The sequence below is a fragment of the Alosa sapidissima genome, chromosome 4, assembly GCF_018492685.1.
Source record: "Alosa sapidissima isolate fAloSap1 chromosome 4, fAloSap1.pri, whole genome shotgun sequence".
Taxonomy (NCBI): domain Eukaryota; kingdom Metazoa; phylum Chordata; class Actinopteri; order Clupeiformes; family Clupeidae; genus Alosa; species Alosa sapidissima.
The window spans coordinates 3,612,900-3,627,424 of NC_055960.1; the positions used below are offsets into that span (position 1 = coordinate 3,612,900).

General features: G+C 39.1%; 1 protein-coding gene across 1 annotated transcript in view; it reads right to left on the reverse strand.

The window, feature by feature from the left end:
• Positions 1–2,084: 2,084 nt before the first annotated feature.
• The window catches only part of dennd6aa (DENN/MADD domain containing 6Aa), a 28,337-nt gene continuing 15,896 nt past the window's right edge, over positions 2,085–14,525 (reverse strand). Inside the window, exons 10-20 of the mRNA XM_042090018.1 lie at positions 14,114–14,236; positions 12,822–12,917; positions 11,132–11,226; positions 10,058–10,123; positions 9,879–9,943; positions 9,685–9,774; positions 9,487–9,540; positions 7,100–7,209; positions 5,100–5,202; positions 4,853–4,927; positions 2,085–4,754 (exon numbers count right to left, since the gene is read on the reverse strand). Of these exons, the coding sequence (XP_041945952.1) occupies positions 4,623–4,754; positions 4,853–4,927; positions 5,100–5,202; positions 7,100–7,209; positions 9,487–9,540; positions 9,685–9,774; positions 9,879–9,943; positions 10,058–10,123; positions 11,132–11,226; positions 12,822–12,917; positions 14,114–14,236 (1,009 nt within the window). The 3' untranslated portion in view covers positions 2,085–4,622. The remainder of the gene's footprint in view (positions 4,755–4,852; positions 4,928–5,099; positions 5,203–7,099; positions 7,210–9,486; positions 9,541–9,684; positions 9,775–9,878; positions 9,944–10,057; positions 10,124–11,131; positions 11,227–12,821; positions 12,918–14,113; positions 14,237–14,525) is intronic.

Sequence of the window (14,525 nt, forward strand, 5' to 3'; positions counted from 1 at the left end):
CTCTTGGAACTGTTGTGTATGTAAATGAGTGTGTGCATGTGTGTGTTTTTGTGATTTTTGGTTTAGTGACTCAACTACAACACTGTGTGGGGGTAACGGGAATGTGTTTATGTGTGTGCACGCGTTTGTGTGTGTGTGTGTGAATGCATGCCAAGTTTCGTGGAATTCCGTTCATGGGGCCATACAATAAATGAATATATGTGTACATTTAGGGACTCTACACCAATCGGCCTGTAGATGGCATTATGACACCCTCTAAATGCATGCCAAGTTTCGTAGAATTCTGTTAATGGGGGGCCATATCAGCCACACGCACACACACACATGCACACAGTACATATGCATGCACACGTACATGCACACACAAAGGCACGCACACACTCACACGCACACCCACACAGTACATATGCACGCACACGTACATGCACACAAAGGCACGCACACCCGCACACACACACAGCTGTGCACGTGCGTCACACACACACATAAAAACACACGCACACACAGAGCGGTAGACCAGAAAAATTAAGAGAGAAGAGAAGAAAGGAGGCATTTCCCAAAGTAGCAGGTTTTGTGACAATAGAGAGACCCTAGATGTGTGGAGTGCCTTTGGAAGCACTAGACTGAAAGAGTGAAGCTATTGAATTTTTTCTCAAATAAAAATGAATGGAAAAAAAAACCAAGACATATTTTCTAAAACAAGCAATTGCTCCTAGGGAGTCCCTAGATGTGTGGAGTGGTTTTGGAAGCACTAAGTTCTCAATAAGACTCAATAAAAGTGAAGGTATTGTTCCCCCCCCCCCCCCCCAATAAAAATAAGGCTGTCAGATGCTGTCAGATTTTGCCAAACTACCAGGTGTAGTATGTTCATAGGGAGACCTTAGATGTGTGGAGTTATTTTGGCAGCACTACTCAAAAAGAATGTAGTTCTTGAATTTTTCCCCCCCAGTAAAAATGTATTAAAATTAAGACAAGGCAGATTTTCCTAAACTATTTGGTGTAGTATGAGTAAAAGGAGATTTTGGTTGTGTGGAGTGATTTTGGTGTCCCTTTGGTAAATAAGAGTGAAGCTATTGAAAATTCCAATAAAAAAAATAGGACAAAGGCATCCCAAAATGTCAGAGCAGTGTGACCATAGTGGGACCCTAGATGTGTGGAATGATTCTGGCAGCACTAAAGTGAAATTATCTTTGTATTTACTTTCAGTTTTGCACTTTGTAGACGGTCCTTAGACATCCGGCTGAAAGCATGATGCCCATAAGAACACGTTATTTATCGACGTCTGTAGACTGCTCGTTTGGATGAAAACTGGGTTGTAGCTTGTTGTCTACCTTACTGTTAGATAGAGCTGTCTATTGTGTTATTAAAATGTTTCGCCTAGGATTTATTGAACCGCAAACTGCGAATCTGCCCATTTCTTCCAAAATATGGACCCATTTGTATTTTAAAAAGGAAATCAAATAATTCTTTTGTTTTTTTGTTCATGAATTTTTATTTTTGAAATGGAAATCAATTGGCCAGAAGATCCACTGACCGACCTTATGGGAAAATAGCATGGAGATTTTTAAATATCGTAGGCCTACCTGTTAAACTTAAAGAAATTGGAAATGCAAATACTTGGCTCTACAGACTTTTGCCCTCTGCCTTCAAGTGGATAGGCTACAGTGATCTCCTACGTGAAGATGGCACATTTTGATCTTTGCTACCCCAGAGTTAAATTGCAATTCAATTTGCCATAGGTAGTTAGCTTCAATTGACACCCGGATCTCCTTATATGGACAAAGATGGCAGATTGGGTTAGTTTTTGTAGGCGAACTTCAGAGATCTAAAGGCCTACCTGGTCGAGATGTGTACTGGTCAATCTAATCGTTTGGGCGGGCTTTATACGAGGATAGACAGATGAGCAATCAACACCTGAGCGTGCTTAAGTTGATTTCTGCCACTAAAGTGAAAACAGTGATTATGGCATTTGTTGAGAAGGGCAATTTTGCTGTTCTCCCTATGGGAGTCACATATTTTGTTGCTCTGATTGGTTAGGTTTATCCAATTGCATGCACAGAGGCAAACAAAGAGCCAAGAACATGTTACTTTCTGTATTGTCAGTTTATTTACAAATGAAAAACCTTTGTCATGAGTATGGTTGTAGCAAAGCAATACTGTTGTAGCCTACAGCTGGAATTGTAGTCAAGAAATACAAGAAATTCAATAGAGCACACCATTAATGCCAATTTATTTACTCCACCTGAAGCAATAGATAGTATCTGTGCTTTAGTTTACATTATTGTTGTGGTTCTTAATGAGCCCATTTGGGATATTTCACATTCCACGCTAACAACATCTATAAATATTAAGACTCCATGACTTAAAAAAATATTTGTTCATAGAATAGTGGAAAAATATCATAAATGGGCAAGTGGTTCTGTGAAACAATTCATTCAATTTCTAGAGCTAGTAGAGTATGAGAATATACCTCTATATAAAATCCAAGCATGTTAAAATACATTTCTCTTTAAATATAAAATAAGAGTGGTTGCCCAACAACCAACTGTCACAGGTTCTGTTTACCACCTATTAGTGTATACTTTTTGCATGTGAAAACATTCGCCACATTAAAAAATGAATATGCTGTAGGGGGGGTATGCTCAGGGAGATGGGGAGACTGATAATCTGTCAGATGAAGGTAACTAATACGGTCACTACAAACTGCATACTTAAATTGGAAACATCAAGTTATAATCTTTGGTGGTTTCCAGGTTCCACTTGCCGTAAAATAAACTATTTCTAAAAAGCTTGTGATTCATTTTCCTCCACATGATCTCCCTTTATCTGGGGTTGGTGGTCTACAACAAGGAGGGGCACTGGATATCACTTTAGCCACAAACTGTGGGTATGACTCCTGCTACCAACAGTACAGTCCAAGAACAAATATGACATGAATCCTTCATTTTCCCCCCAGATCCACAAGGTTGTTGAGGTTAGGTTGCAACCAGAGCACTAACAGAAACACTGTAAACATGGATACTATTAGTGTGACTGGCGCAATGTTCAAAGGCAATAATGCATGTATTGTAGAAAGGCAATAATGCATGTATTGTAGAAAAGAAACCTTAGATCAAGTGTCAAAGGCACCGGTAACTGAAAAGTAATCACTGCTTTAATCCATACCTTAAACAAAGGAATGAAGCTGACAATGCAATAACTAAGTATGGACTCAAGCTGCAATTTACAGTGAAAATGCACAATGCATGATTGTTGTTAGTATATGCTCAAGCAGTACATGAACACCTTGAAAAAGGAATGAATAATAAGCAGACCCTAGTGCAAAGCAATAAATGCAGTGCCAGTCAGGCTAGGCTGGCATGGAACAACCCCAATTAGAAGATGCTAACTCCTGCTCTTTTCTGAGGAATGTATGTAGAGGCATACATAGGACTGTAGGGCAGAACATCAGACACAAGCCTGATATCAATCATCATTGAGGCACATCAACAAAAACACACATCAAATAATCCTTTTTGTGCAGATAAACAGATGATTACTTCAGGCTTCTACAAATGTCAAGGTTTCCAAAGAGGCTTAACTCATTTACTCGATCTGGTTGTTTCCCTTTGCAGGTGAATTTATGACTTAAGCTTTAAATGAACAGGTTTCGTAAAGAATACAGTATAACTATTTTCAACTAAGTCAATTACATAAAGAGCCCGGCACTGGAAATAAGCTGCTATTAACAATAAATTGCTACATCCATTGTAAGAGTTGATAAACTCTTGAAAGATAAGTTAGGTTTGGTTAGTGTTTCCTTTTCAGAACTGCCTTTACTTAAGTGCTTTAACTGTAGTCAGCATATCTGACAACATATCAAGCCTCTCATAGACAATTCATAAATTCAGAAGTACTAGATGAAAACTATTATGAATCATAAACCTGATGTACACAGCTGGTTTATTTTATTGCTTCCCCATCTTCTCAGTTCCCTGTACTTTATCTAACTTCAAGATTCAACCTTTTAGTTGAGCACTCTTTTTCCAAACAATAGTTGTAAAAAACCCCATAGAATAGATGAATGTATCATAATTCAAAGGTCCCACATCAAATTCATCTGTCACATTATCAACATATAGCCAGTCTCTGCAGCTGCTGCACAAAGTAAAATAATGTAGAGGATCCCACGATTTGCATCGATCAATTAATCCATTTAGATTACTAGACAGATTTAAAGGGCTTGTGGAACATTCAGATTTGAAAAAATGTGGACATAATTCCTTCACAACATTAGTGCCAAAGAATGCACAGCGACATGGCCCAGGTCCAGCTTGTGTGCATGTCAGTAACACTTATACACAACAAGACCCTGTACTTGTGCAGAGTAGAATAACCATGTTTAGCTCTCCTTGTCTGGAGACATGTCCTTATTATAGCTTCCATTGTTTGCAACGCCAATATTCCATTAGTCTATGGGAACAAGTGCACTTAAAATCCTGGTTTTAAAAATAAAACAATAAAAAAAATAACAAAAAGGAAATGTCCAGAGCTCATTCGGGAGCTTAGCCTGCTTTGATTTAGAGTCACTCCCCTGTAGCCGTCCAGTTGCAACACTGGGGTCAGGGGCGAGAGGGTCAATCTCAGAGGGTGGCTGGCTTATGCAAGATCCCCTGGAGGTCCTCAGGGAGGGAAAGGATGATGGACTCAATGTGGGTCTGGAGTTTGGCCAAGGTTCCTGCTCGAACAGGGAGCTGCTCTCTTTCTGCCTGTGTCTAAGGGACATCACACGCCCAAACAAACATCAATTTATTTCTGAAAGCAAAGCTGCAGACAATATAGTTCAATAGAATATACAGTTACTGAAACCTACTAGTTTATCTTTGAGTTTTAGAACAAGGTCCACGGTCTCCACTTCAGTGTGTTTCTGAATACGTAGTTGAAGATCCTTGGTGTGTATGCAGAAGCATAGAGGTAGATATGTCAGAAAGATTAAACAAATAAATAAAAAAATAAATTAACTGAGATAGCAAAATGTTGCCATTGATGGCCTTTATAGCCCTTTGCTAAACAAATATTATGAATTCTTCCCAGAACACATAAGAATTCCACATACTCACCTCTTCACATAGAGCCTCTAGATGCAAGGCTTCTAGTTTTTGCATCATTTCTTTCCTGCGGTTCCGGAACCATCCATCGAAGTTAGGCGACTTAAGAAACTGCCTACACAAGAGAAGGGCATTACTCAATAGCGTAGACAAGGTTGCTGACGATTGCCGTGCTGTTGTATCAGTAATTGTGAATGTGTGATTAAGTCATCAGTGGATTTTTGAATGGACAGTCTCATGACCACAATTCCCAGGAAAGAAATGTCTCTAAAGCCCATACTTTCAATGTAAGTAAAAAGGTAACAAAAACTGATTAACAGGACCATTAAATGACTATATTATGGTGCTTTGTCAATCCACCACTAACACCACATTCCATTACAGCTGCTATGGTCATTTTCACAGCGCAAGCCAACAAATTAGGCAATAAGCCCATAGAGAGAGGCCATAGGTTCCAGTGATTTTAAAATGGCTAAGGACCGTTGTTAAGCACGACGCAAAGCAGAGTTGCAACATATGACTGAGATGGCTTGTAGCTCTGTTACATTGCGTTTGTAGTAAGGACAGTGGTGATTTACAAAGTTAGGCTTAACAGAATCCTGGGCTATGCTAGCTAGGCAACAAGAGAGATGGAACTAATGACTGGGCTTTGGCCACAGCAACCATCCAGTAACTGCCTTTAGGCTACTAAGCATCCACACTGCAAAAAATGAATTCTAACCAAGTGTTATTGATCTTATATTAAGATTAAAAAATCTATTTGGTATTGTTTTTAGTATGGAAAGACTTCCCTAGCGCCCTCTCAAAAGATCATTTTGACTTAATTTAAGAAGACTTTAACTTATTTTAAGGAGTCTTATCAAGACAAATTTGCTCAACGCACTGGCAGACAAATTTGCTTGTTTGGCTACAGCTGCAGAATTCATCTAGCGTTACTAGATAGGCGAAGTAAGTAAAGTTCGGCTACTTTTCTAGTTCGCTCGCTCAAGTCAACCTACATACCTACATACATACATACATTGGTAAAGGCACACTGCAAAAACTGCTTATCTAACAAAATCTAACCAAGTGTTATTAATCTTATATAAAGATAAAAAAAACTAGTTGGTATTGTTTTCAGTATAACTTACCTAGACTTACCTAGCTCTTTCTTGTGAAATCATTTGACTTCATTTAAAAAATAATTCACTTATTTTAAGACATCTCATCTTGAAAACAAGCAAATTTGTCTGCCAGTGCGTTAAGCAAATTTGTCCTAAAAACAAGCAAATTTGTCTTGATAAGACTCCTTAAAATAAGTTAAAGTCTTCTTAAATTAAGTCAAAATTATCTTTTGAGAGGGCGCTAGGTAAGTCTTTTCATACTAAAAACAAATACCAAATAGATTTTTTAATCTTAATATAAGATCAATAACACTTGGTTAATAACACTTGGTTCATTTTTTGCAGTGCAGCTTGTCCTTTAAGTTGAGGCGATGTGTGGTGAAAAGAAGTAGTTCTACAAACAACACATAAATCTGCAAGTGTTTTCAGGAGCGCCTTCTCAAGTTACGATGCTTTTGGAAAATGCTCTGTAAATTGTAGGACATTTTTAAAAGGTGCCATGTGTAAGAATTATCAAAAAAATGAGCTACACGCATCAAAAGAATGAGAAGAAATAAGGGCGATGATGTCATTAAAAAAAATGACAAGGTATAGTGCTGCAGAGATATCAACCTAAATTAGCATGCTAAATTACTAGCCACAGCCCGACAGGTGTAATAATACCAGTTTCGGCCATGGGAGGCGGTATGCGGGCAACATAACTGCCAGCCAAACTGCAATACACGCGTCTTGGTTGTTACTCTAGGGTAGACCAACTCACTTTCTAGAGGTATACTGCCCCCATCTTTTATGGAATGTGGAGTATGAATTGATTTTTTGGGGGACATTACACACGGCACCTTTAAGGATGTTATGAACTACTTAGACTACTTAGGCCAGCTATGAGCCACTTAAAAGGTAGACTGGTACCTGTAGAGGCCAATCCAGTCACCCTTGAGCCGAGATGTCAATTGCGGACCAGCCTTCTCCAGTGTTTTCATGAACTCCTCTTGAATGAAGGGACGTAACTGAGGCGGGCTCTGTTGAAAAAAATGTAAGGAGGCATGGGAAATGGGGAATAAAAGACCACAAATCCATATGAGGATGGGAAAATAGCTGATGATATTCCAACGTTGACATGGATTTACGAGTCTGTCTCCTAAACATTCCTCACCCGTTTCCAGACATGCATGAAAACATTTGAAAACAAAACTGGATATTTTGAGAAATGATGACTTTCTCTTCAGCATTGTCCTAACCATTAAAACGAGGCAGATATGACGAGGCATTGCCACAATGTTTACAGAGATACACTGTAAGGTTGGCTGCAAAGATTATGCAGACTGTTACGATTGACTGACACTCGCACACACACACATTATTGAAATCATACGCCAGACGCTTTAGGCTATAGTCTTTTTACATGGGTTTAGTTAATGATCGGGCTATATTAATACTACACTTTAATAGTGGTTGGTGTAAACCGGGACATTTTAACGTTCCGACAGGCTTTTGTTGGGACTCGGGACACGCAACTCAAAATGTAATTTTAAATGCACATCTTTTTTTCTCTCTCTCGCTCTCTCGGAGGTAGCCTGCTGAGCATTTGCTCTGCTGCCAGCTTGTCCCTCCACATCGCCCAAAGTGCGTGATTGCCTAGCATTCTCCACATTTTTAGATCAATTTTCATGTACCACATCAGAATTATTGTTCAGTGAATCTTTTGTAAATTGCTTTACAATTACCGTTGGGCCATGGCCGCCTTCCTTATCGCCAAGTTCGCCTCAGCTTGCCGCCATATAGTCAGTCTGTTCTTGGTCTTAGATTTTGTGAAAAAAAATCTAAATAAATGCGACTTAATAGTCCAGTGCGACTTATATATGTTCTTTTTCTCTTCCATGAGGCATTTTTTGAGTGATGCGACTTATAGTCCAGAAAATACGGTAGTTGGTTCGCTTATCGCAATAGAAAGTGAGTCAGCAAGTAAGACGTTGCCATGCAACAGCTGAAACTGTCAAGTCCCATTTGTGTGGCAAACTATTTGTTTTCTCAGCGGAAGCCACAAAACGGTAACAAAATAATTTTAAAAGACCTATTGTGTGAAGTTTCTTTTCTTGTTTTGGCAAGTAGCCGTATAATAAGAGGGATAATGTATTGTCATTATCGAAAAATAATCGATGTTTGCAGTAGGCCATTTGGCGCTTGCTTACAGGCACAGACTTGTGCTCATTAACCAGAGATCACTGAATGTAACCTATGTTGTGTTGACTGCACGGTTCACCCCTACACTAGCCTCAAACCCACAAACTTGCAGCACCTTGGATGGAGTGATGGGCGTGTTAGTGAGGAGGCTAAAACCCATGGGTGCTAGCATCAGTCACTAGCACATTTCTTATAGTGTCGGGAGGCCTAATCACTGCATAGCTACTGTCCCTACTGGCTACCAGTACACAAGCAAACTTGTGCATGTGGATTGATGTCAGCCATAGAAAATGAGCCTCTCCTCTAGTTTAGGAGTTGCCATTTTTCCATTGTGAAAAATGGGTCTGAGCAGCTTTGTGAGTATGATTTGAGAAAGCTATTAGATAGGAACTTTAAGTGCAACTTAGCAGTCATTTTAAAGTATACAGTGGGGAGAATAAGTATTTGAACCCATGCTAAAGTTGACTAAAATGCTCATTGGGTTCAATGCAAATCAAACCAGCTAATAGGCTAACTGAAAAACACACCATGCCAATCTCTAGGTATGGTGAAGGGTATGTGATGATGTGGGGCTATTTTAATTCCAAAGGCCAAGCGAACTTTATCAGGATGCATAGTATCCTGGATCCATGAAATAAGTGGCCTTTAAAAATAAAATCTGCCTGCCTCTATGGGAATTTAACATAGGGGTCAAATACTTATTGCCCCTGTAATTTAAGGAAGAACATTTATTTATTTACGATACATTCTTCATTCACTAAGAAAATTGGTGTCCTTAAAGGTTGGATTTTTACTATTTGTTTTAATTAAGGCATTAAGATCAATTTCTAACAGATGTTTTTATATTTTTCTTTTTAGTCAACTTTAGCATGGGTTCAAATACTTATTCTCCCCACTGTATATCTGGTCTTTTTGCCTTTATTTAGACAGGACAGTGAAGACCAACACTGGGAGAGCGAGATGGGGTGGGAAATGACCACAGGTCGGACCCAAAGCTGGGTTCCTGTGGGAACTTGGACCCAAACATGGTATGAACACTGTAGCCATTTATGCCCCCACTAATATTTTGTCCTCTTGTTTTCTCTTTTTAACAGCTTCATATTATATCATATTACCTTCCATGGAGAGATACTCTTCTTCAGGGGCATTAGACTGGCAACATATCGCTCCTGAGAAGAGAGAGGACACTAGTGTGAACAACCCATTATTTTCATCGTCAATTAATCTGTTGATTCATATTTAATAGTTGAGAACAAATCGATTAACTGAATGATGTTGCAGCTGTAGTTTCATGCCATTGAAGGACATCTTACCAATGGTATGATGAAACTTTGGGTTAGTTCTAAGAAGTACCGTCTCAGAATTGCATTCTGGGCTGCGGACGGACGTTTCTGCTGAACACCCTGGGAGACAGCAAGAGAAACAAATAAACAAACAAAGATTAAGGATTGCAATACAAAAAACAAGGAAGCAATTGTTTAATCCTGTTAAGTTGTCTGACAATGACCTTCTGTAGCTGTTTGATGATGTCCTCATCTTTGTTCAAGAATGGTTTGTATGCACTGTACACACCTACAAGACAGTTCAGACAATGACTGACAACTGGTACTAATTGTTCTAATCTCTAGTGTCAAAGAACATGCACATTTAGTAATCTAGTGGAGGACGGGTGGCAGGATACTGCACCTGGTTTAGAGTCCAGAGTTTTCAGGTTTTTTAGTTTCTTCACCTTCATCTGCTTTGCCATCTCACCTTCAAGATATGTAAATACTTCATCTTAAAAGCAGACCAAGGTTAAAATGGCAATGTAAAAAACAAATGTAGAACAGACCTTTCCGAGCAGTTGGCTTAATAGTTCATGTCCACAATAATAACGGCGCAGCAGTGTTTTTACAGCGATACTCTCTCTCATCCCAAAACATTATCCCACATGACCCTACTGTAGAGACCTTTGTTAAATTGGTGTGGCTCCTTTACGTGCGTATACTAGCGAGCGATAGCAAGTGTATGCTTCTCAGTGAGAGGAAAAGAGAGAAGATGAGGCTACTGCTGCCGCAGCGCCTGTCTACTAATTGTTGCCAAAGCAAAGTTAGTGAAGACTTATGCATTGAGTAAAGCGGTGACCTCTCGCACAATATGTCTTGCATCTGTCTGTTGAATTGGGCGCTGACTTCAGTCTTGGAGGATACAATGATCTGACTAACGTTACGATCTGGAGTAGAGGCAGGAAAGGGTAATATTTCTCAGTAAAAATGTGAGCTAACAAAACACTATGCAAATTAGTTTCATCTACTGAAATGAAAACTCTACAGTTTGTTTTGTAGACTACATATCCCCAACTAGCATGAAGTGTAGAGCAACCCAAACGTGACGTAGTCGCCCCAACTCTATACATGATTTGACAGATCGGAAAAGTCCATTCATGTTTTTTTATGATTACATTGCACTTCATTACAGTTGAAGTTGGAAGTTTATACACACACACACACACACACACACACACACACACACACCTTTGCCAAACGCATTCAAACATTTCTGACATTTACTTCTAGTAAACATTCCCTGTCTAGGGTCAGTTGGATCACTTTTTTAAAAAATGAAAAAGATTTTGTGGAAAAAGCTTTTGTTATGCCGAAAACCAGTCTGTTAAAACGGTATCTTTGGAATGAAATGAGTTTGAATTACTTCAACCTAAAGCATATCTTAGGCTCCAACTTCAACTGTAGCAACAGTGGCCAAATGATAATGAACAAGTACCTGTCTGTTTCATGTCTCCAATACGGATGATGTGAGGCCAATGCTGGAGGGTTTTGGCAAAGAAAGGGTTGGTCACACCAAGGATGACAGATGGCCTAGAGTATGGGAGTAAACACATAAGCAAACACATCTTTATTTACCTCTGGACGTGGTGTCAACTCCCCATCATGTGTCCCTATAAATAAACTTGGATCAAATATTAATAATATTTTATGGTGTGCCACTGTAAGAGTGCAAAGACAAAAAGATTCAGATCACCCTTATAAGTGAAAAGAAAAGCTTTATCCTTTCACCATCCAATACACACTTAAAGACAAGCATGAACACAAAATAATATTGAGGCGTCATGACCATGCGAAATCAGATGAGTGCTTATTATTCATTCAATAATTATGTTTACCATTTGTACTACATCCTACAAAATTAAGCAAACAGTTGTATCCACAGTATATAAAGTTAATAACATACACAGTATATGTACGGATTTCTAGTAGGCCGTTTGTGAGGTACACCCAATTGTGTTATGAAAGAGAGCCAAGGTGAGAAACCCTGATGTCAAATGAGAAATGGAAATCATTAGAGATCCTGACCCCATAAAGACTTGCATCTCAGCTGTGAAACAGCAAAGTAGCAGATGGACTAGTGTTTCACAAGGGCGTTGTTCTCAAAAAAGGTGGGAGGATGAGACAGACAGGAGGGAGAAGTAAAACCGGGTAAGGGAATACATACATAAAGGATACACAGTCTCCTTAGCATCTGATGAACTACTGATACTGTGACCATACACACAGAAGGAAATGGCCAGTGATCAATGACTGCGTTTACATAAACTTTAGCATCCTGAATTTGATCACCTCCAAAATATGGTGTTTACATGAACACAGAGAAACCTAGTTATTAATATCCCTGTATACATGATGAATACACGGGTTTCCCGTTTACCAACAAAACTAGATGCGCGCGCAGCCGTGAGGCAGAAGACGCTTGGTGGCCGTCCACAAAGTTATAAACTTAACCTAAATAGTCGGCTGTTGTAAGCTACAATCAGATTTTTTTGTATACCCCTGTTGTCTCAATGATAATAACATCTCATTTCAGACTATATTTCAAAGTTTGACGTTCATTTGAATGATTAATATAACATCGTATTTTGTCATTTTTGGCGAAGACATGCTTTCCGTTAGGGATATTGAACATATTTAACATTCTCTAACCATCGTGATTTCAAATTGGTGCAGTTTTCAGCACAAAAACTCATTTTATTCTTTTGCTCTTTTGCATTGCTCTATGCTGTTTTATGGTGCTTTCTGCCTCTTGGTTGCGCACGCATGTTTTCGTGACGTTCCATAGAAATCCATGTATACTAGTATCCCGGTTACCAATAATAAAAAGTCCAATGTGTGTGGTCAGCCGATGTGGGCCAAAAGCGGGATAAGGGCTTATCCAGGGTTCTGAAGTCAGGATATGATGATTACAAGTGCAAAAACAAAACCGGGATACTTATCATATACTGATCATAACCAGGATACTGAAGTGCAGTCAATAAACGCAGTCAATGACTTTCTTATTTTCCTTACAAAGTCCTGTCAATTTCAGCCTTGCCATTAGTCAAATTAAAGTTGTAAATAGGAGTTGCATTGGGTCTTTCAAAAGAGGCTTTTGGTAGAACTGAGGTAAGAAGTGTACTCACGGAGCCTGTGTCCTGGTGGTGTATTCCTTGAACTCACTATCATGGATGGTAAAGTATGGCCTGAAGTCACTGCAGTAGCGCAGCGGCGAAATGCAACTGTTATAAAAGCAGACATTGATGGTGAGTGTAAAACATTCGCTGTTGCTTATTTATTTTCCAAAAACATTCTTTTCTACAATGCAGATGAGAAAAGATGTCATATGGCATGCGTGAGAGTGGGGTTGGTAAAGATATACCCACAACTGTGGTTCGGCAGTAGGCACAAGGCCAAATCCAATGCCATGATCAAGTGTACAATTTTTAAGTCGTCAAACTGTGTTTTTTATTGTTTTTTTTTTTATTTTTGTTTGTTCTGCTTCTCCCCCAGAAATAGCCAAGCAAAGGAAAATGTCACTCTGCAGCAAAGTTGTAAAGTTGCAAAGTAGCGGTAAAGAGTCCCAGTGTTTGATGTCCTGAGATATCGCCACTCATGGAATACCTCTCATCTAGTCGGAAATTAATAAAAAAGTTCGAGCGAACGTAGCTGATGTAAAATAAATCCCATTTCCTGTATGACCTATAAGTCATAGGGATGGCATCAGTTTGGCATTATGAATTAGATCATAATGATCTTAGATTTAACCAGGTCTGAGTACACAGCAAAAAATGCAATTGACAATCCAGCATCAAACAACCATCATTCTATGAAATGTTGATAAGCAGCTGATAGCATTTGATTTTGATTATATATATATATATATATATATATATATATATATATATATATATAATATAAGTTCATTTTGAATTGATGCCAGCAACACACGACACAAAAGGTTGGGACGGGCAACAAAAGGCTGGACACGTTGTGTAATGCTTTAAAAAAAAAAAAACACCCGAAGGAACATTTCCCAACTATGTGGATTAATTAGCAATTATTTTGGGCAAATATACTGCTCAAAAAAATTAAAGGAACACAATCATACACTGGATCGGTACTCTGTTTGGTTCTGAGCACAAGTAAAACTTTTGAGGCGAGTGTTTTATTTTGCAAGAACCGTCAGACATTCTGTAAATGTAGTTTGAGAATGGAGAAAAGGGTGGAAGGTTTCAAAAAATGTGTGGAAAACAGTGTTCCCTTAATTTTTTTGAGCAGTATACTTCAACACTTCAAGAATATGTATACAAGCTGGTCTGATGAATGATGACACCGGTACATACAGAAGTGTGTGTGCTGGAGGTCAGCATGTTTGCTGTGAGTGTCCATGGTTTCTTAGCTTTGAGTGAACACTTCTAAGACTTCATCCTCTCACCTGACTAGCGCCAGCACCGTGTCGGAGGAGTCCGATGGAGATGGCGCCATGACAACTAGCGGCTCACCTAGCAAAACCAACTCCCACAACATCTGAATGTGAAAGAAGACTGGATAGAAACACCTAGAGAAGGATCAAAATCAACAAATATCAAAAATGGCACATAACTGATAGAATATAAATAGCCGTCTGTTGAAATTGATCTACGAATTCCTGTAGCATAGCAGCGCTTTTCCATTTCGATTTCAGAGGGGGCAGTGTTCCTACCCGGACACAGAAGGTTGCTAGGTCGGTTATCGCCTATACTGTAGAGGGCCGCTCAGACTATGGCAGAAGTGCCGTTAGTCATGTTATGAGGTTACGTGCCATCAAAATGATTTTGGAAATGTTATGTTGTAGTAAAAACAAAAAC